General features: G+C 45.7%; 1 protein-coding gene across 1 annotated transcript in view; it reads right to left on the bottom strand.

Moving 5' to 3' along the window:
• Positions 1 to 1198: 1198 nt before the first annotated feature.
• Positions 1199 to 21313, bottom strand: part of CHST11 (carbohydrate sulfotransferase 11) — a 175521-nt gene continuing 155406 nt past the window's right edge. The window contains exon 3 of the mRNA XM_030041231.2: positions 1199 to 6202. Within this exon, the coding sequence (XP_029897091.1) occupies positions 5354 to 6202 (849 nt within the window). The 3' untranslated portion in view covers positions 1199 to 5353. The remainder of the gene's footprint in view (positions 6203 to 21313) is intronic.

The raw sequence follows: 21313 nt of genomic DNA on the forward strand, positions 1-21313 counted from the left end.
TTAGGGAGTGCAGGGTGGTGGGGCGTTTAAGGTGGGAATGGGCTCTAAAGATAGCCCACCATGTGTTATGACACCTACTCAGCAGATTTCCTATTTTCTGTCTCTGCTCTCATTGTGAATGATGTTTGCCTTCTGAGGAGTGGGGCCGGCAGATTAAATGATCTGTTTGCCACTGGCAGTGCTGCACCCAGAATACGGCATCCAGTTTCGGGGCCCTCCCCGGTTCAAGAGGGATGTGAAGATGCTGGGGACGTTACAGCGATGGGATACCAAGATGTTCAGTGACCTAAAGGATATCACCTACGAGGAGATGTTGAGGGATCTGGCCTTATTTAGTCTGGTGACGGTGTCGCGAACTAGGAGACTAATAGCAGTCTACAACTACTTGAAGGAGACTTACAAAGAAAGTGAATCCAAACTCTTATTCCAGCAGTGACAGATGATGGACACAAGTTAAAGGCTGGGAGTCCCAAAGAGCCCACTAGGAAAAACCATCTCTGCTGGGTGGGTCGTACGGCAGTGGACCGGGCGCTGAGCCCTCCATCCCCAGAGGCGCTGAAGCCTTGGCCAGTCAAAACCATGGCTGACCTAGTCATGGTGACCTTCTGCAGTGGGGTGGCCCAGGTGACCCCCAGGGTCCCTTCCAACAACACAGTCGCGATGGTGAGCAGTTATTGCCTAAATGTATGCCTTTTTCTAAGTGTAATTTATGATGCTGATTTCCCTGCCAAGTTTGTCTTCAAAGCCCAGCTGGAAGTTTCTGCTTTGGGGTTAGACGTGGCCTCAGCGAAAACCACAGATGAGACCACACAGATTGGAGGACTGTGGGAAATTTTAACTCAAAGCCATTGTTAGTGAATTCACATGAAGGTGGGCAAGCACGTGGCCTAAAGCTCATCAGACAGCTGGAGTTTTTGTCGTCTGACTGACTCCAAAACACCCTTGCTTGAGGTGGGATGAAGTTTCTGGGCACACGACAGGTCTTAAACTGACAGCCCTCATCTTTGCTGCTGGGAACTTGAGAAGGAAGGGAGCAAGAGGGACGGTGTTAGATGACTTTAGCTTTCCTCCTGCACAGCAGTAGGTAATTTTGAGTCTTCTGCTTGTCCTGCCACAAGCCTTGTGAGAAAGCAAAGCTATGCGGACAAAAATCCCACCCTGAAAGCATGAGCCAGAAATAAAGCACACAGAGAGGAACTTTCTTTCTTCAATTTAATTGAAGTTACTTAGAAAAATAATCAGGCTTGAATGGCTTTTTTAAGGAAAGATTCATGAGCAGTTCACACTTGTGTTGGCAATGTATAATTTAGCTTTTTCCTTTATTAACAGTATATTTAGGTATGAGGAGATACTTTTCTACAACAAGCCTTCTACTGCATACAAATAGGTTAAAAAAAAAAAATCCAACCCCACATCGATGTTAAATTATTCGTACACATTGTATTGTGCATGCATGTAAGAAAATAACACTCTCTGTAACAAGAGTAATAGTAAGGACAGTCCCTTTTTGTACCTGAAAAGTGCAGCAGACTACAGTGAAACCCTAAAACATCTGGGGTCAACTTACTTCTAAAAGCACTTCTGCTTGTGGATTATTTATTATTTCACTTGTTTTACACAGCGCGTGGTTCAGGCAGCTCGCACGTTTCTGTGATAATGGACATGGTTTATGAAGAGGCTGAAGCGTGGACCAAGTCAGGTTTGGGGGAACCTCCTACCGCCCAGGAGTCACCACCGTGTTCAGATGGGCCAAATCCAGCCTGGGCACCAGGTAAAGGTGCTTGGAGCCGTCTGGGGGGGGGGAACGAACCCCTGGCTGTGGGGCAGGAGCAGCAGGCGCTGCTGGGCTCAGCGCTGGCCCTGCCAAATGACAGGGAGGCACCGGCTGCTCGGAGAAGGGGATCACTGCTCCCGAGCCCAGCGGCTTTTGAGGGGGCTGGGGGCAGAGGTGGGGAGCGGGACCTTCCCCGCTGGGTCCTCTCTGCGCTCACCACTGCTCGACCAGCACTAAACGCACATTCTTCGAAACCGGCAGCTCCCCGGGTGGCCCTCGCGGCCCCACGGGCACATCTGTATTTTGCATTTTGCTGGGGCTGCAGATTTGCCTGTCTGGCTCCCGGGACCAGCCGTGGCCACAGCAGAAATGAACCGGGGAGGGAGGCAGAGCTCGGGAGCAGACCAGCCCCTCTTCTCCTCCGGCTGGGAAACCCAGTGAAGAGCTGGGGGTAAAACCAGCCTGGTTCCCCGGCTGCCCCTGCATTGCAGGTGGTGGCCACCAGCTCGCTGAGATAAGGAGGAACAATCCAGAACATCCTCCTGTGTGGGTGCAGTGGAAAGAGATATTTTTTGGCTCAGTCAAAACAACACACCCAGTAGACCAAAAAAAAAAAAAGCTATTCCTTAACATTTGTGGTCCTCCTCTGACCTGCCGAGGGCTTCGTGCTCACCGCGCAGGACACGATCATAGCCAGCATGTCAGCTGTTCTTTTTAAACACAGACCTACAGCCCATTCACAGCACCCCAAAATACATATCACACACTAAATGGACGGTTTGTAGTAGTTTGGGATCAAGGTTTTTAAAAAGCAAGTGACTTTTAAGTACCCACTTAAGTCCAAATAAAAGCCATCTCAGTGCTGAGCATCCGCCCATAGGGCAGCCCTCTGCGGGGAAGCAGAATTTGGGTAATCGAACCCAAAGCTGCTGCTAAAAATCCCAGCTCGAGCAGCGCTCACCCCTCAGATCTCCTGAACATGTTTTTCACCTAAAGCTTTTCTATCATAGCTGTCAAATAGGGTTTTTGTGTCTCTAAAGCAGTGAAACTAAAGAGAGTATTTCAGAACAGACAAAACCACGGTGATGACAGAGAAAAGTACAAAAAGGAGGGGGGAAGCACACTCCCTTTGAAAATTATTTACTTTCTGAAGCAACTTTTTTCTTAAATGAAAAAATTCACATCACATTCTGTTGGAAGGATTAACAGCTAACTGAAGAGAGAATTGGACCAAAATATGAACACTGTCAGATACAAGATGAAACAAGCACACAAACAGCTTGCGGGAAATATTGGCGGGGGGGAGAGGGGGAATCTACCCTCAGACAGATTTTTTTTTTTTTTTTTTTAACAAATATATAACCATTGAACTACAAACAAAAGAAAGCCAGGGCACACTGTGATAGGCACTTGCAACAGCTCCACGTACTCTAAATGAGACAAAACTGCTTTCAAGTAAAACAAGCCAGCGATCAGCAACCGCTCAGGAATTCAGAGCTGTCAGGCGCAGACAGCCAGCTCTTCGCTACCCACTGGGTCAGCACTCCGGGTTATAAATAGGACCTGGGTTATGAAAACTGTGGCTGTTCCAGAATGGACGAGAGATTTATTTGTAAGGTATGATAAAAAAAAATAATGACCCGAATCCTGGCTAAGACCAAATCCAATTGTGAAAGGACTTCAGCTGCTGTTTGTTATGTTAATTTGTTCTTCACTGAGATTTATTCGGCGACTTATTTTTATAAAATAAGATGGAACCTATTTTTCTCCTTTAACCACATATCTGTCCTGGAGACTAATGCAATTCAGTGGATATTACTGGCTACTGTACAATACGACATTTTCAAGATCTGGCTCTGATACTGTTAAAGCAGGTCTGCCTTCAGCTGAGTTTATTCGAATCTTCACGAAGTTTTGGAATGGTTTGGTTTGATCGTAAGATTGACGTGCAGGCAAGTTAAAACCCCATTTTAACCATCAGTCAACTTTAAAAGAGATTTTGGGTTCCCCCCTGTGCCTTGATTTAAGCCTCCTTTTGCCCATCAGCCGGCTGCCAGCGCTGCCGCCCCGGGACGGGAGAGCTTGGGGTGACTACAGACCAGTCCCCGGGCAGGCGCCGGCCGCCCGCTTGGCCGTACCCCTCGCCTGCCTCAAATTAAAGCAGACATTTGGAGAAGCCTGTACTTCTGCTCACTAGCTTGCTAACAGATCCACACTGAAATCTCATTTTTCATTCTTTATTTGCCGTGAATAGATTACTACTTGCTTGCCCAAAACAATTGCTCGGTATGCTACGCCTGGTACAACCTGCCATCCCAACAAGGTGTTATACACAAAACAACTGCTACTCAGACATTCACCTTAAGTAAAAAGGTCATGATCCCACACTAGAGCGGACTTAGATGAAATACTAACCCACTGGAAATTAGAAACATCCCTGTCAATGGTATTTAAGCATCAACTAAAGAAAAAGATGACTCCCTCTTCCCCCTAGGAAAAAGCCATGAAACCAGCATGCAGGAGGATGAGACCTTTTTTATTGCCTTGCATGCTTAGAGATCAACATGACGATGACTTTCTGACTTTTCAAATGACGTGCCCGCATCTTTTATAGCAACGTATCATGACCGGTGTCTTTCGAGCCAATTTCGGTTGTCCATCTTAAGATCAGATAGGGAGGCAAGACTTGCAGAGGACGGAGCTCTCCCCAGCGCCAGCATGGATATGAATTATGTCAATGCTAATTGCTTTGGGCATTCAAAAATCTCTACAGTCGCTTTCAAAATGCTGATTTTTTCTGATGGACTATCTGCAAATCTGCATTCATTTGGTTTGGCAGGCTTCAAATTAAGACACAATGGGACTGGTCATATTCTTGATAAACTCATTAAGTCCAGACTTATAAAAAGTTCATGGTTTCTCTTCCCAAGGAATACATTCACATTTCTTTCAGTCATGGGTTTAGCTATCATGAATCTATCAAAATCTCTTTTACTTTTCCTTTTCAGGGCTAGAAAGACAGATTTAATTTTTTTAGTACACTTGACTGCAATATCACTTTCTGAAGAAATTATTTCCACCACTCTTCTCAAAACGTGTGGTGTCAAGAACTATTCCCATATTTACCTGCATCAACAGCTAATGGAAGAGTATTATTACCCAGAGACAAGCTCAACTGAGGAAAGCACAAAACCAGACTCCTTTTGTCCAAATGTTATCTTATCTCTGCTGCTGAAGTGACACCTACCAAGAGACCATGTTTTAAATAAGTATAAATAACATTAATTAGAATTGGAGCAATGCAAGATCAATGAAATTCACCAGAACACAATTAACGTTTTTTTAAACAGTGTAGCAGTATTATTCATTTCTACAGCTAGATCGTCACAATCCTGTTACCCTGCAAAGAGAGCTGTCCTTTCTTACAGTTGATTTAAATAATTTTGACTGTGCTGCTCGCAGCATCATTCAAAAAAAAATATTAATTTACAAAATAACCCATTCTCCATATTTATTATGACAAATAAAAATCTTAAATAAAACAGGCTTTCTCTCCCCTCTCTCCCCCCAACCCATCCCTCATTCCAATTTCAGGTAGCTTGGCACTGAGTAATTGAACATTAAAAAATCAAGTTTGTAGACTTCATACAGCTGCGTTTGGTGCTCGGAGCTGATGTTCTGGAAGAACTCTGTGGTCATTTCGTCAGTAGTTCTCGTAGACTTTGCATAGGTGGGGAACTTCAGGTAGTTGCCTACTCCCGCCAGCTGGAGAATGTAATTCGAATCCTCTTCGAGCGTTTCGTATTTTCCTATGAGGTCGTAGTGGATGTGGCAAGGGTGGCAGAGGGAGTACACAGTCTGCCAGTGCTCGTTGAAGGGCTCTTCTCTTTGGGTGTGCGGGTCAATGAGATACGCCACAAACTCTTCAAATTTCACGTCATCGCCTTTACGCAGAGCTTCCTGGGTTGCGTTTTTCCTCTGGCGCCTCACGATTTTGGTGCCATATCGCTTGTGGAAGGAAGTGTTGTACTTCTGGGTGAACTTGTTCCTGTAGGCTGACACCAGTCTCTCGAAAGGCTCGCGAACAAAGAGGAACTTCATGTAGTTTTTCAAGCGGTGGTTGATCTCTGGGATGCTGTACTGGTTGAGGGTCTTCAGGTTCGAAGACACATGGGCTTCATTGGCTGGTATTTCCATTGGATCGCTGTACTTGCCTCTTCCCGTCAAAACCATCATGACTCTCTTCCAGTTTGTGCAGGCCACTTTGGGAACATAGCAGTAGATCATTTCATGGTCTTCATCCACGACTAGGTGCTTGAGATCATTGGGTGTCAGCACACGGCGCTTCCTGCTAGATACGCTGTTTGCTCGGCACGTGTCTGTCACTTGGTCTCGTCTAATCTGATGAAGAATTGCTGTGTTGGACAACTGCAAAGAAAGCACAGGCACCAGTAAGTCAAGCAGCTGGGAAACTCTTACTGCCTTTTTGCTTATTATACAAATTCATAGAAAAGTAGATTATTGCCTGTATAGAACAGTTCATTATGTGCCTAGTAAAATTGTTCCTATGCTGGAAGACACACTTTTTTTGTCTCCGAACTTCTTGATACGTGCTGCTTAAATGCTGTTCACAAAGCGTCCAGGGCTTTGCTGTGAAGCCAACACAAAGGAGCACAAGCGCTCACACAGCCTGGTGGCAAGTGTATTTGCAGCACCCTCATCCTGAGATGCGGTCACTGCTTTTCTTAGTGCTGGAAAACAGATCTCCCCTCCACTCTGCAGTCCACCCCACAGCTACAGCAGTGCTGGACCCTGCCTGACCTTTTGCTGCTGAGATGGGGTAGGAAGACATCAGAGTTGGAAAATTTGTCAAAATGAAAACAGTATGTGCTCTTGTTGCTGATGTCTTTTATGCTGGAGAATTTAATAATCGTGGCTTGTTTCTTCACTATGACCTTGTCAGAAGAAATGAAGCCCATGGAGGTTCCTGTTTGTCCTGGTTTCGGCTGGGATAGAGTTAATTTTCTTTCTAGTAGCTGGTATAGTGCTATGTTCTGGGTTCAGTAGGAGAAGAATGTTGGTAACACACTGATGTTTTCAGTTCTTGCCAAGTAGTGTTCAGACTAAGTCAAGGATTTTTCAGCTTCTCATGCCCAGCCAGCGAGAAGGCTGGAGGGGCACAATAAGTTGGGAGGGTACACAGCCAGGACAGCTGACCCAAACTGGCCAAAGGGGTGTTCCATACCATGGGACGTCATGTCCAGTATATAAACTGGGGGGAGTTGGCCTGGGGGGATCACTGCTTGGGAACTAACTGGGCATCGGTCAGCAAGTGGTGAGCAATTGTATTGTGCATCACTTGTTTTGTATATTCCAATTCTTTTATTATTATTATTGTCGTTTTATTATTGTTATTATTATCATTATTAGTTTCTTCCTTTCTGTTCTATTAAACTGTTCTCATCTCAACCCACAAGTTTTACTTTTTCCCCCCCCCAGTTCTCTCCCCTGTCCCACTGGGTGTGGGGGGAAGTGAGACAGCAGCTGCGTGCTGCTTAGTTGCTGGCTGGGGTTAAACCACGACACTGCTACTCCCCAAGGGGAACATTCACTCAGATGTGATTTCTTGAGGAGCAGGGAGAATATTAACTATAAATTTGCCTCTCTGCTAAAGCCATATTGACAGAGAAGGAAAGAGTGCATGGCCTTCTAACACACACAGCACTACGTTCATCTATAGCCCTTTATTATTTTATTAATAGTGCCCTAACTTTCTACTAATATTGCTACAGGATGCTTTGGAGAGGTTGTAATCTATCTTAGGAGGGACCCACATGGCAGCAGCGCAGACATGGCCACACTCTCGTCACCAGCCACCTCCTGCCCAGATTGTGTCCAGCAGAAACAGCGAGAGCTTCTGCTAAGGCGGGTAATGAGCTCCTCTGGAAAACGGGGAATATTAGCCCAAGCAAAAGACCGTGCCGACGCAGGGCTCCTGTGTTTGGTTATTCAGAGCCACCTGAGGTGTCTCTGCATGGCACAGCGTCTTGCTGTGCAGCCGTACCCTCACTGCTACAAATGCCTTTTTACGTATTCTGAATAAATTGCATCAAAGCAACAGGGGGAAGGTTTTGGTAATGTTATTTACATTTACTTAACACCACTTACCTGTGGATTTCAAAGAGCCTTACACTCAATAATTAGTTTAGCCTCAAAGCCAAGTATTAAGGCAAGTATTGACCTTCCTATTTGATAGGCAAGGAGGTCTGAGATTCCTTCTTGTATGCCAAGACTTTCAAAATGTTTATCTGGTACCTTCTAGTTAGGTTAACATGAATCACAGGACACTGCAATGAAGCAGTTGCAGCAATGTAGACTATAAATCTGCTATGGGGATGCCTTTGGTTATAGGGGTCTTCCCCCTTGCCAGTATAACACCCTTGGCAAGTGGTTTTGCACCAGCTTAGGGCTTCATACTGAACCTCCAGTTCCTGCAGTCATGGGTCAAATCTCTGCTTTCAATACCAGTAGTTAGCCATGATTCCTATCAAAAAAACCCCTCAAACAACAGGATCCAAATGCGCTTTAGAGGCAAAACTCAAACCAAACGCCAAGACGGGACCAAGCCGGTTGTAGGATTTCTGAGTTTTAGACGGAAAAGAAATAGAAATTGTATTGTTACAGACAAGCCCTAAGAGCTCAGGTTTCACGCGCCCAAGGGGCAGCAAACGCTTTTGCAACACGTGGGCAGCAAAGACTGTCCCTCCCTCTGAGCTGCGGTGGGTTGCAGAGGAATGTTCTTGTGGGATGGGCAACACCAAGGGGCTGGTGCACCTCAAATTTGGGCAGGAGGATTTTTTCTTCAGGACAGCATTTATGTGCCAAGCCTGGGACCTCTGTATTTTGTACCGTGCCACCCACGGCTTCTCCTCTGAATTCCTTGATACTTTCCTCATCTCACCTCTTTAGCCCCTTTGTTCAGTAAAATGTTGGCTAATGGTTAAAACATGCAATAGCCCAGTGCAGCTCCTTTAGACAGCTTGGCTCGTCTTTTGTGCGTGTGTGGTATCCCCCTGAAAACCTCCCAGGTGCACTTCAAGGGCAGTTTTGTGTTCTAGTCAAAGAGATGAGAAGCCAGATGTGAAATACGCTTCATGTTTCCTAGGAAAACTGACTGGCAGGGAGTTTCCAAAAGAAAAAGCTAGAAAGCAGTTGTCAAGGACCACACAGATTTTTGAAGAAAATTACTTTTTCTGTTAAAAAAAAGATAAAATCCCTATTTCAATTTATGCTGTCCTCAGAGACAAACAGAACTAATGGTCAGCTCTATACTGGTTAGAGTTACCAGTAAATAATTTTCAAAGAACTAAACAAACCCCTATGCAAACAATAGACATACAAACTCTGCAGACAGATAAAATGCTGAAATCGCTCCTCCTGCAGATTTTCATCAATATCGTATAGCACAGTACTGCTGTTTGCCTCTGGTTTTAGAGTAAAAAAAATAAGACATGCCTGAATATACTGCTATATTACAATATGTTAATGCACTGTATTTGCTTTTCTGGTGCTGTTGTTGGGATAAATACAGAATTAAGTGGATGAGATTCTATGGCCTGCATTAGATAGAAGGTCAGATTTGATAATCTAATGGTTGCTTCAGACCCTAATCTGCAGATGAATCTTTGTAGAGCTGTGCTTTGCTCCTGATTTCATTCCTACATCAATAGGCTAAGCACTTCTTCCCCTTACATTAACATTAATGAGATTTTCAGGCATTCGGAGTAAGGGGAAAAATGCAGCCTTAGTATTTGCAATTGCAAATGAGATTGTACTACATTAAATTCACTTAAAAGATGATACTTGTGCATTTTGAAGTGGTACTTGTCTCCCACTCTTTTTAACATGGAAAAAGATATGAAGAAATGGCATACAAGTTTGGTCAGCTACCTTTACTAAGTATACACCAACACCCCAGGGTCAGCTCTGCATGTGCTCTGGCCTGTCTGGTGGCACACAGAACACATATTGAATATCAATGTAACATTAAAAGGGTATTGTCCTAGTCTCATAAATTACAGTACCATTTGGTATGGCTGATGGATGAAGAACCATGTAGGAAATGCAATTTTGTAAGCTCTGCTTCCCTTTTTTTTTTTTGCCTATTGACTTCAGCTTATTGAAAAAAAAGGCCAATTTAGTGACTGTCCTAGAACGATGCCAACTGTATCAAACCCCATTTTCTTCTGCAGCTGACTATCACACCCGATGCACCCTGGAAGAGCTGACCTACCTGCTTCCCCCAGAGAAGCAAAGAGCAAAGAAGCTGGCCCTCCTTGAGGTTTAATGGTAACAGCCCTCTCGCTGAAGGGGTGGGCGATATGAAAACCACACTCACTCTGTGCTAGTGAAAAGTCGGGTAAGGCACCAGAAAGCCTTTAAGGGAGCTCCTGCAGAACCACCAAACTCTTCCTTGTAAGCCGCAGACCACAGAGGACATGCTCCACGGTCCCCAGAGCCTACAGCACCACGCGAGGTAATCATAACAGCATTTTTCAATTTGGTATTTTGAAATTACATATTAAAGCTGAGTTATCTGATGCTAATATGGTCCCTCCTCATTTTAAGTTATAGGCAAGCCGCATAATAATTCAACTCCTGAAGCTGGTGAGGGGAACTGGGAAAGGAGTATGATTACACGAGACTGGAACTGCATTCACGTAAACTAGAGATCCACTTGGCCAGTGAAAATGTGCTCGCAACTAACGAGGAAAATACACCCTACAGATTTAAGCAGCCAGAGAGATAAGATCCAAGGGAGCGCTGTCTTTAAACCCATGGATGGTGAAGGGTAAGTCAAACAATTTGGGCCAAGGACTGTCTTCCCCCAGAGCTGTTACAGATTTGGGGACAGCACAGCTGCTGCCCGGACACTGACTGCGGTATCTACGGTCATTACCTGAGGTCCCCGCTGATCCCTCAGTTCAAGAAGCCACAATGGCCTAAATCCACCCCACTTTGGGAGAGGGCACTTTTAAGCACGTGCGCAGGTTACCCCGAGAGCAGCGTGGGGATGGTGGTACAGTCAGTGCTCCTGTCTGTCCTCTGACAGTTCAACTTGGACTTCAGCTGGGCATTAAAGGTTTTGGGAAGACATCTGATAAAAGCATCCATTCTTCCCTGAAAGGACTGACAACACCATAGATGCACTTCATCACGGGGGTTTTTTCCTGCAGAAGTTGTAAAGGGGGACAAAGAAGGGCATGTCAAGATCAAAGTTTTTTTTCTTTTCTGATGCAGCAACCGAGTTGAACAGGGAGGCAACATGAGCAGCGGGAGACTCCCAAGCTCGGCGGCATTTAAAGAAGAAGAAAAAAAAAAAAAAAGTAGCCTGGGGACATTCTGATCCCAGAAGCTTCAAAAAGTAGTCTGGGGACACTCTGATCCCAGAAGCTTCTCATCAACATCAGTCCTAAACTAACAACAGGGGAGGAAAGCTAAGTCCAGCACACTCTGCTCATGTGGATGTCTTCTGTACAACGGGCGGGCAGGGGGCTTTGAGTGTAGTGCACTAGAGAATATACTAACCAGAAATATATATGCTGACCAACTGACAATCATCAATCCATGACGTGCAAAGGTTATTCAAGGTAAATCACAGTAATGAGATGGGAGGTATTTTCTTCTGGTTACTTAGGCACAGCAGGATAAAATAATCTTTGAGGGCCTTTCCAAGCTTGATGGCCAAGCATTAAGTTCAGATTTAAACACAGGACATTTTTAATTAACGAGGTTTTTTCAGAATATAGTAGAGTACTCCAAACTAGGAGCAGAGATCAATCCAGTTCATAGGTACCTGCACTGAAAGCACTTTTTTAATAGAAGGATGGAAATACCTAAGCGTCACTCAAAAAAACCATTAATTAAATTTTGTCTCGCTATACAAAATCAGTGTGCAGTGTCCCCCACACTTAGAAGGCAGGGTTTTATTTATTTCTATTGCACTGCCCACAGCTGCTGCTAGTTCTGCACATTACTGTAACCAGGCTCACAACCAACCAATGTTGGGAGTGCTAACACGACATTTGGGCATGACAGACTAAAGGGCAAAATTATCCAAATTAGAGTGGAATAAGGAGGATAAGTACTGTGAAGGGGGTTTGCAGTCCCATGCCCTGCTAAATTGCTTTTTCTCTTCAGTTTTGCATTAACGAAGACTTTGCATCTGTCTTTAATTCTTCAGTTACACTTGTGTTTGGGGTTTGGTTGCTGTCCTGTGCTAGAACAATGCAACTTGCCGCCGCGTTCCCCGTATCTGTGGTCCAAGTGGCTATCAACCAAAATCAGCTGCATCTCTGCTGAACACCCAGTTAGGTCTATCCAGTAGCACTGTTAAGCTTAGCATAAACCCGAGCTTATCTCCACCAAATTCTTCTTAATGGTATTTGTTTAGAAGCTCTGTGCAGCAGGCTCACAATCCATTGAAAACAAGGTCTTAAAGTGAAAAGTGTCAGATAGACTAACTATAGGTGGCACTAACGGTCCTAGTTATGTGACATGGAGAGAGACTACTATTTCAGTTGATTTAAAATCTCTCAGGTATTATCAGCTCTCCTTCCCCCAGCCCATCAACCACACCATCTGAGTTCTAGGAGGTGTTTGTTATTCAATATATAAAAAGTTTCTCGGTATTATTTATTTTTTTCCCAAATGCTTAAGGGTTGGTTTTTTTGAGCATAGCACGTTTCCGATCCTGTTTTCACATAAGATTCTTGCAACCTTGATGGACGGTCTTGAAGTTACAAACATATTTTAGGCTATTTTAATACTTGGCTTTTACAATTTGCATCCATAACTACCCTACTTGGTATATATTCTATACACCAAATTCTAGATTTTGCTTAAAAACGTTCAGCATTAGACAATAAAGAGGAACTAGCAATTTTTCATACTTGACAGTCCAAGCATAAGCATTTCTCAAATCATCACAAATAATTATTACTCTTTGCAGACTTCTACATATGACAGTCAGACAATTATAGCTATGGGAATCAAAACAGTGGATCTAAAAGAACAATTGCATTTTAGATAAAGGGATTAAACTAACCTGGACTGCAATAATTTTTTTAAGTAACAGCTTTGCAACGTTTCATACTTTGATTTATTTCACATTTCATAGCATATTATTCTTGACTTAACTTTTTCAAAGACTTCCAGCACTCATATGAGAACCCCACCAAAGCCTCAATTAATATTGGTTCAGAGTCCAATAAAGCAGACTAGAAAGCACATCGTGTGTACTGGAGATGGAAAATCTTAACATCTTCCCTGACAGCTTGCAGACAGACAAAGTGGAATACAAATTTGCTATGAAAATGTCTCTACAGAGTGGCTGGATAATAGAAGATAATAAAACTAATATTAACTTAGGAGCATTTTTACTAAGTGAGAAAATTCTAGAGACAAATTATATCCTCTGAAGGAAACTCTTGAAATATTACAAAGCTGCTTTCTTTTCTCCATTTCATGCATTGAACTTACTGCCCCACAGAGAAGATAAGGCTGAATTCACATTTTTTTCAATTCTCTGTATTTGCAGCCCAAGATAACCACATCATTTTCAGTTCCCACTATAGAGAATGCACTGGGGCCATGAAAAGAAGGATCAAAGCTGTTGAGAGTAAAACAGTCATACACAGTAGCTGCTAGCACTGTATTGTCAAAAATCCTACATTGCTTCAGACATTCCCTCCTTCTTCTTCCTATGCATGTCCCCAACTTCATCCGTGTGCATGCGTGTAGAACGGAAGGGTGAAATAATTCAGCAGTTGCATTACTTTGGGTTCGGAGACTACAATTATTTGAATAATGACACACCCCAAACCCACATCAACTCTGGCATTCACTCTTCTTTGTCCAGGTCCACCATTTGGGTGCTTGAAAAGAAACAACACTAAGCCAGTCACAATCTGGCAGCAGACACACATGCAGCTGAAGATGCTGATGCTTTTCCTGGGAAAACTTCACAACTAGGTCATTAAGTATTGGCCTTTTTGTCTTGGAGAGAAAGTAAAGTACCACAGTGAGCCTAAGTGATGCAAAAATCTCCTTGAAAAATCACAGACTGACACAAAGTGACACCAGCTGTATGTTAAAACCAGCTTTTTAATCAGTCTAAGACCCTGTCACACAATAAGGTATGGATTCAGGAAGAAAAGAGCAAGTCCCCTGCTAAATGCAACCTTCTCCTGTATAATCCCAAAGGTCTTTGGAAGCCTGTCCATTCCCGTTCTCCCTGCTAGAAACTATTTGGTGTCAGGACTCATACAGCACATCGGGTTTGGGGCTAGTAAGATAAACATATACATCCTCTAAAGTGTCTCCTCTGAACAAGGAGATGGAAAAGTTGAAAGTCCCCAGGAAGACCAGGCAGAAAGACCTATGGCCTGGCCACACAGGGAGTGAAGGACATGCTGCCGTGCATGTTGCTGTTCTGAAGCTCTGGGGGAATCTTACAAACACAGGGCCGGAAAAACCAAAGTGTCCGAGTTTAAGTGCAATACACGTGAGAGGTAAGAAATCACCAGGAAGGCTGGAGGAGCCTCAAGCTGGGAATAATTAAAGCAAAAAAATCTTCATGTCGGTGGGTTTCTTGGGATTTAACTTACAGAAGACGAGTTTGGAGCCTCGTGTCACGTGTACAAAGAGCGCTTTGCAGCCGATGCCGGCTGTCGGGAGAGAAGGGGAATTTGGTGGATGGCCAATCCTTTTTTTTTTTTTTTTTTTTTTTTTTGTGTGTCTCACAGCAAAAAGCAGCAGATGAAACCCCGGGCCAGGACCTCAGCTGCCGCGGCAGGGTGAGGGTGAGGGAGCTGCGCTGCCTTCCCGCGGCGGAGGCTCTGCTGCCAGGAGCCCGACCGCCCCGCGCCGACGCTGAAGCGGTTCGCCGGCGCTTTGACAGAAAAGGATGGCGCGCGATGAATTTGTCCGCTCCTGGCTCATTCTTTAAGTGCAGCCATAAATCACTGTTTGTATTAAAAAGCTGGAAGGTCTGGCTATCCTATGAATTTAATTTTAAAAGGAAAACTTTCTGGCCTTTCCCCTCCAACACACGCACACAGACGTGCACCCACGTGATGGCTGGAGCTGAGCTCAGGCTCTCCGGACCTGGGCATGTAACCTGTAACACACAGGGACACAACCACGGTCTTTCTAACCCTTCCCGGTCCCCAGGCATGGATGTTTCAGCCCCAAGCTACAATCAGTGGCCCCCCAAAGCTGCCTCAAGTAGCCCTTAGGAGCCCCTACCTATCATCACCTTCGACGGACTTAATTGCGCTAACGGGTGATTGACAGACAAACAGCAGCAAGGAGTGAGTTTGCTCTCGGGCGGGTTGGGGGACAGGGAGTGGGGACGTGGCGGTGGGACGCAGCAGCATGGCACATCCCAGAGTACGAGAGGCTGCGCTCGATCTTCTTGGCTGAGGGGGGGCCGATTTCACCCAGCCTTGCCTGGGAAAGCCCCGTCCTGAGGATACGCTACTGCTGGCTGCAGCTGCTTGGGAAAGGGCCGGGCTTGCAGAACTGCCTCCAGGGACTGTAGATAGGGTCAAAGGGACTTCCACAGTTTTATCTCACGACTCCCAGGTTGCAATCAAGGCACAGATGAATCACAAAGTGGGACAACCCAAGCCTGGAGACAAGGCACATGTGTCGGGAAGTTCGAAGCCAAGGGAGTGACCTGTAGCTGCTGTACTCTGCTATTACATCTCTACTGTGGGAGCTGTAGATGTGGTTTTCAAGGAGAGGCTTGAGAACTGGTTAGGAAAAGGCATGCCACGGACATCTGTAAATGGTGCACCAGGAGGAGCACTGGGCTGGGGATGCATGGAGTCAGCCAGGGTGGAGCTGGGAGTAGCCCTTAAAAAACAGAGCAAGAAACTGCATTTTAACGTAGCTGGCACCTAGGAGACAATGGAAAAACTGACATTTATTTCTCTGTTGCAAGAAGTTGTTGTAGCAGGGGTGAGAGAAACTGGGTGGAGGGGGGAAACAGGACAAAGTAGATACGTAAATACAACAATACATAAGAAATTCCACAAGGACGAAGGGAGTAATCTTCTGTCTGGACTCAACTGTGGTTAGGACAAGTAGTGATAAAGCTAAACAAGAGAGACTCAGTTTAGATGTAGGAAAAACCCCAACAGAAAGGATAAGATATGACTGTTCTGAAACAGAGCGAGGAATCTCCAGCACTGGGAACCTCCACCTGCCCAAGAAGGTGTCAGAGGGACCCAAATGATCCGACCATGCGGGCAAGTGTCTCCTTGCGGGTCCTTCAAGCTTCATGACCCTGGGACTGTGGCTTCTGGAAGCAAAGCTCACTGTTGCAAACCTAGGCATTTTACACGCTTCAGGAAGAAGGCTTTCAGCAAATGCTGCAGAGCCACACAGGCAGAGAGGCCAGTTAGTGCTTTGAATGAAACCTCCCTCAGGAAAAGGCAACAACATCAAACTATGGGGTGGGCAAAGACCAGACAGGAGCTCAGATCCCACCATGACAGATGTTGTGCGAGACCCTGCACAGGACACGGTGGAGGAGATGCAGGAGGCCTGAACGCCCGGAGTTGCCTGGGACGCTCGTGCCCCGCTCACGCCGGCAGCTCTGACCTGGCAGCCGATGCTAATGGATTTCTCGCTAACACAAATCCTCTTCCTGTACCTCTGGGTTGCAGCTTAGGTGTCACACAGTCAAGTAGAAACACTTATTTTCTTCTCAGCAGGGTATCTGCTATTTTAACTGAATACAATTTACTCACTCCCATGCTAAATCAGGGTAATACATTTCCAATTTTTAACTCAGCATGCAACGCACCAATATTGCTCCAAAGCTTTTGAGAGCCAAATAGGAAAAACAGAAGATAGCTGCTGCATAGCTGGTTTCTTTACATATAATTCGTAGGCTTTAGCAACCCGCTCAAGGAGAGGGGAACCCCGTAATTACGTGTTTAGCCATCTTGAGTCCCTGTCCTCTTCTGACATCTCTGAGCAGTTCAGGTGAATGCTGCTCCTGCAAGCCAGGGATACAGGCTCAGGCCCCCACCAAGAAATGTGCCCGTTTTTTTAAGGTAAGACGCTGGAAGTCGGATTGATCGTGCCTGACGGTGTATATCTCTGCTGTAAGCTCTCCCCTGTGACGGTCACTTGCTGTCTAACTGGATGGTGCAAAGGACTGGAGGAAATGGGGAAGAGAGAGCTGGTCTCACCCCCAGCAGGTTGGTGGGAGAAACAAGAACAGATTTCATCTCCTATCTCAGTATGACTCTTTTTTTTTCTTGTAATGATTTGAATGAATTCATCCAGACACAGACTGGCAAAATACCTAAATCCTTTAGATAATGGATTTTCTTCTCCTCAACTAAACTCTTACAAATTAACATTGAATTTCTTTTACTTCCCCTTGGTGAGGTTATGTTTTGCTCAGACTAAACCTGGCTGTTCCAAAGTAACTTTTCCTGGCACATTTGTCTGTGCTGGTCACTAATGTTCACAGAAGGCAACTAACCAGCATTGCTCATTCTCCACAGCCTTAATTACAGTTAACCAGAAACTTCACCTTTCTGCTGCTGTACAAAAAGAATTAGATAACCCCCTGCTTCAAAAGACAAAAGGCCTTTTCTATTAAAATGCTAGCATCCATTTATAATCTTAATTACAACAGGCTTCCCAGGAAATCTTCCTGTCATGGAACGAAGTAGTACAGAAATAAGATTCTGGATTAACATGGCAAGCCTGTTTCATCATCTTAGGTCTGATTTCTTCTACCCTGAGATAAATACCAGTGACTCCAACCCTGAGGGATGCTCAGCCCCAAGCAAGCCAGCAGCAGTCATTTAGTCCAACTCTAACGCTGTCAGGATTGGGCCCAAAGAGGGACCAAAGCAAAAGACTGAAGATGTACCATGACACAGGAGAGGGATTTGTTTGCATTTTCAATATTTTCTGATTTTGTTAAAAAAACAGATGTTTCAGTCTTCATGCACCAAAAGGAACTCACTGCCAGTAGCCGACCGCAGATGACTCCACCACAGGCTTCTCCGGGAAGCAAAGAGCATCTGCATAAGGCTGCTCTCTCTGTTGGCCACCGACACCTCTTCCCAAATGCCAGCGTGCTCCATCCGCTGTGCCAGCTCTACAGACAACAACATCCAACGCTCTGCAGATCCGACCACCAGGCCCTCGCTGGAAACTTCCCGTCTCCCTGGGTCCCTCTAAATTGCAGCTGGGGAGACCTCAGCACAGCAATAAAAGAACAGAAAAGGTGCCTAGGTAATCTTTAAATCCTGACAAACCTACAAGTGTCTTGGTTGTATTTCTAAGCATCTGACTGGCTACGTTAAGCCTTCTTATGTCGGAGCATGAGGGCAATGTTAAAAGTAACTTTCATCAGTGATTTAAGACAACTGGAAGGTACAATTATTAGCATGATGCCTTGTTAATTTTCCTCATCTCTACAGCTGTGTTTACTGCGATTTCTAAGGGTTCTCTGTCTCATCTAATAACAGATCCATTTAGGGACTGCATACTAAATGTTAATTTACAATAGAAGAACAAATTCTTAGTATTTCTTTAAATGGCAACTATTTTTTTGAAACTGTTCCCTCAACTACACCCTGAAAGAAATTGCACAGCATCTTTTTTTCCCCTTTTTTAATGCTCATTCTTTTTTAAACTTCCCAAACAAAATGAGCAGAAAAGGCCCCTCTGAGCTCTTGCTTTCGGGATCTTTCTCCGGCTGCAGCCAAGCGCCGTCTCCTTGCTCTCTGCTCCTTTCACGGATGCTGAACGCGCGCCAGCCTCTCATCAGTTCCCTCTCTATCTGGTGAAAGGGCTGGCTCCCTCTTCGCTGCTCTCGTATCCTTGTCATCCGCCTTGTCCCACCTGCAGCCTGAGCATGCCAGCAAAGATCAAGAAGAAAAAGGAGCTCCACAACCAAGTTTTCAGCTAGCTCTCCCTCTGCATGCAAAATCCCCCAGAGCGAGTCCTTGCTGTCCCTGAGCCGACTGCAGCGCCAGGCGGGCGCTCGTGGCACTTGTGAGTGTGGAGGGCGCTGGAAAATGGGGAAGATATCCCCTCTTCCCAAGCAGCAGGGCAAGGCGAGCGGCGAAGAGGTGCCAACCCGCAGCCCCGCGGCCCGAAGGGACACGGTCTGACAGCCAGGAGTGAGTCGAGGCATTCAGCTGCGTGGGCGACGGGAGCCAAGAGCGTGGGCTCGATGGAAATGTGCCCTCTCCAGCGCAGCGGGGAACAGGACGGCTCTGTCCTGCACACAGGACCAGCGCTGTTCCACCTCCCACGGGGCTCCTCGCGCGGCAGAGGGGTGAGCTTTGCTTTAAGCCGCTTGCACGGGCAGCTTCCCCTCAGCACGGGTAAAATGTAAAGCCTGGCCATTTACACCCACGGTGCTGCTTTTTGGTGTTACAGCCTTGGAAACGTACTTAGGGGGGAACTTATTGCTTGGCTATCAATACCTGCAGCTACCGCTGGCTTCTGCTTGCCCACCCTTACCAGCCTGTTACTGTTCTCAGGGCTTTTTATTTTAATAAGCTGCCTATTTTCCCTTTGATTAACAAATGCTAGTAAGCTGAGCAGGAATACATACATCTCCCTATATACATACGCACACATACGCATATATATACATCCCTGCCTACATCCCAGTGGTAAGCACCCAGATGGCACACTGGCTTATGTGGGTGACAGACCAGGGTGCACGGGTGCTTCCAGGCAGTACTGAAGCACTGAAAGACATGCTCATGCATAAGTAGGTAGGACTGAAAAAATTCAGCAGCGCAGTGGAGGGAAAGCATGCACTGCTGCTGATTTTGCTTGGTAGGGTGGTCTGAGAAGCATCCGTGGTGCCCACAGCCAGTCGGTACCTGGAACTGCTGTCACCTCTCTGATGATTTCAATCAAGACAGGAGAGGCCCCTGATGGCTCCTGAGAAACGCTGGGAGTTGATGCTGCTCTGGCTTATTGAACGGAGGTTGTCCTTCCCCAGAGCTGCCAGATGACATGGATTTAGGGGCAGGGAAAAGTCACAAGTTCACGTAGTGCAGGAAGAGCTGATATTCGTGACAGGAGAAGTACACCTAAATTACAGTTTCCAGCTAAGAGACCTGTCGCTTTAGATTCTCTGTGCAGTAACTTCCACCCACTGGATCCATGAATGAAGAGCTATAATCGTTCCTCCTCCAACCCGCAGCGCTGCCCGCTGCAGGACGCGGCTTCACAAGGCAGGGAGAGCTGCCAACGGCCGCCATGCCCTTCACCCCATGGGGGGGCTTCCATGGCACAAATGTCTCCCCCAAACGTGCTGATAATTAACAGTAGATTTTGCTCTTTGAACATATCCTGCCTTTTATGAGATGCATCAGCACAGCTGACCTAGAGATTAACAATGGCATCCAACCGCTCTCAGCCCTTTTAGTTTTGCATTTCAAATGTAAAACTGATTTCATGAAAGTCTGCTTATCCTGTTGTTTCTAAATCCCTTCTGGAGGTTAATACTAGCTCAAGCAGGTCACCATATGAAGGTCCATTTGCAAGGACCACACTTAAACGCTTTTGATCAGGTGCCTGCAACCCTATATCCATTTCTGTAATCCATTCCCATGTGTATCTTCCAACTGCTGTGTATCCCAGCTAGCACGAGCAGGGAAGTCTCACAAAGCCTCTTCCTAACTTCTCCTACTGTTTTTTGACACCTTCTCTTCCTGCTCCACGACCTAACTTTGTCTCTGGCTTTGTTTGTTTAAAATAAGCTTTGCTTACAGGGGAAAGCAGTATGTGGGATTCACTGCTTCCAGGAACAAACTGTAATTTCATTCAACTTCTTCTGTCCTCCTGGGTGCTCTCTTCTCCCAGCTCGCCATCACCTCTCTTTATGCACACGCGAGTGCAAGCCCCCAACTTTAGTCCCTCTCCTCGGCGCTCTTCAGAAGTGGTCAAGGCCCCTCACTCACCTTATTAACACCGCCGTGTTCTCTCAGCCCCTCGTTAATGCAATACAGGGACCAAGGTAATCCCAGTCATTTTAAGGTTAGCCTTAACTCTTCATTCTGCCTGAACTTTTTCACTTGTGCCTCTCACTGCTCTTTCCTCACTCTCCTCGGCTGCTCTTCATTTAAACCTTCCAGCATCCCTTTTGCAAGCTGCACTCGATATCGCTAGAGCTCAAGCTGAACTTTCAAACCCACGGAGGGCTGGGAGCAGAGTGGGGAGATGCAAACATTTTCAAAGGAAGACATGAATGTTAAACAGGATGAGTAAGAGGCCGCTCCAAAATACACATAGTACTTAGGAGATTGAGATAAAGCAGCTACCATACACTACTAGTTTAAACCTGATGCAGAACATCTGCTCCTGTTTCGCTTTTAATGATTCATGCTCTCTTGTCTACAGGTCCAGAGAGAGAAGGACCACCTGAGCAGAGATAAACCGCAGGTTCGCTTATACCATTTCCAGGAGGAGAAAACA

Source organism: Aquila chrysaetos, chromosome 17, assembly GCF_900496995.4.
Source record: "Aquila chrysaetos chrysaetos chromosome 17, bAquChr1.4, whole genome shotgun sequence".
Classification (NCBI taxonomy): domain Eukaryota; kingdom Metazoa; phylum Chordata; class Aves; order Accipitriformes; family Accipitridae; genus Aquila; species Aquila chrysaetos.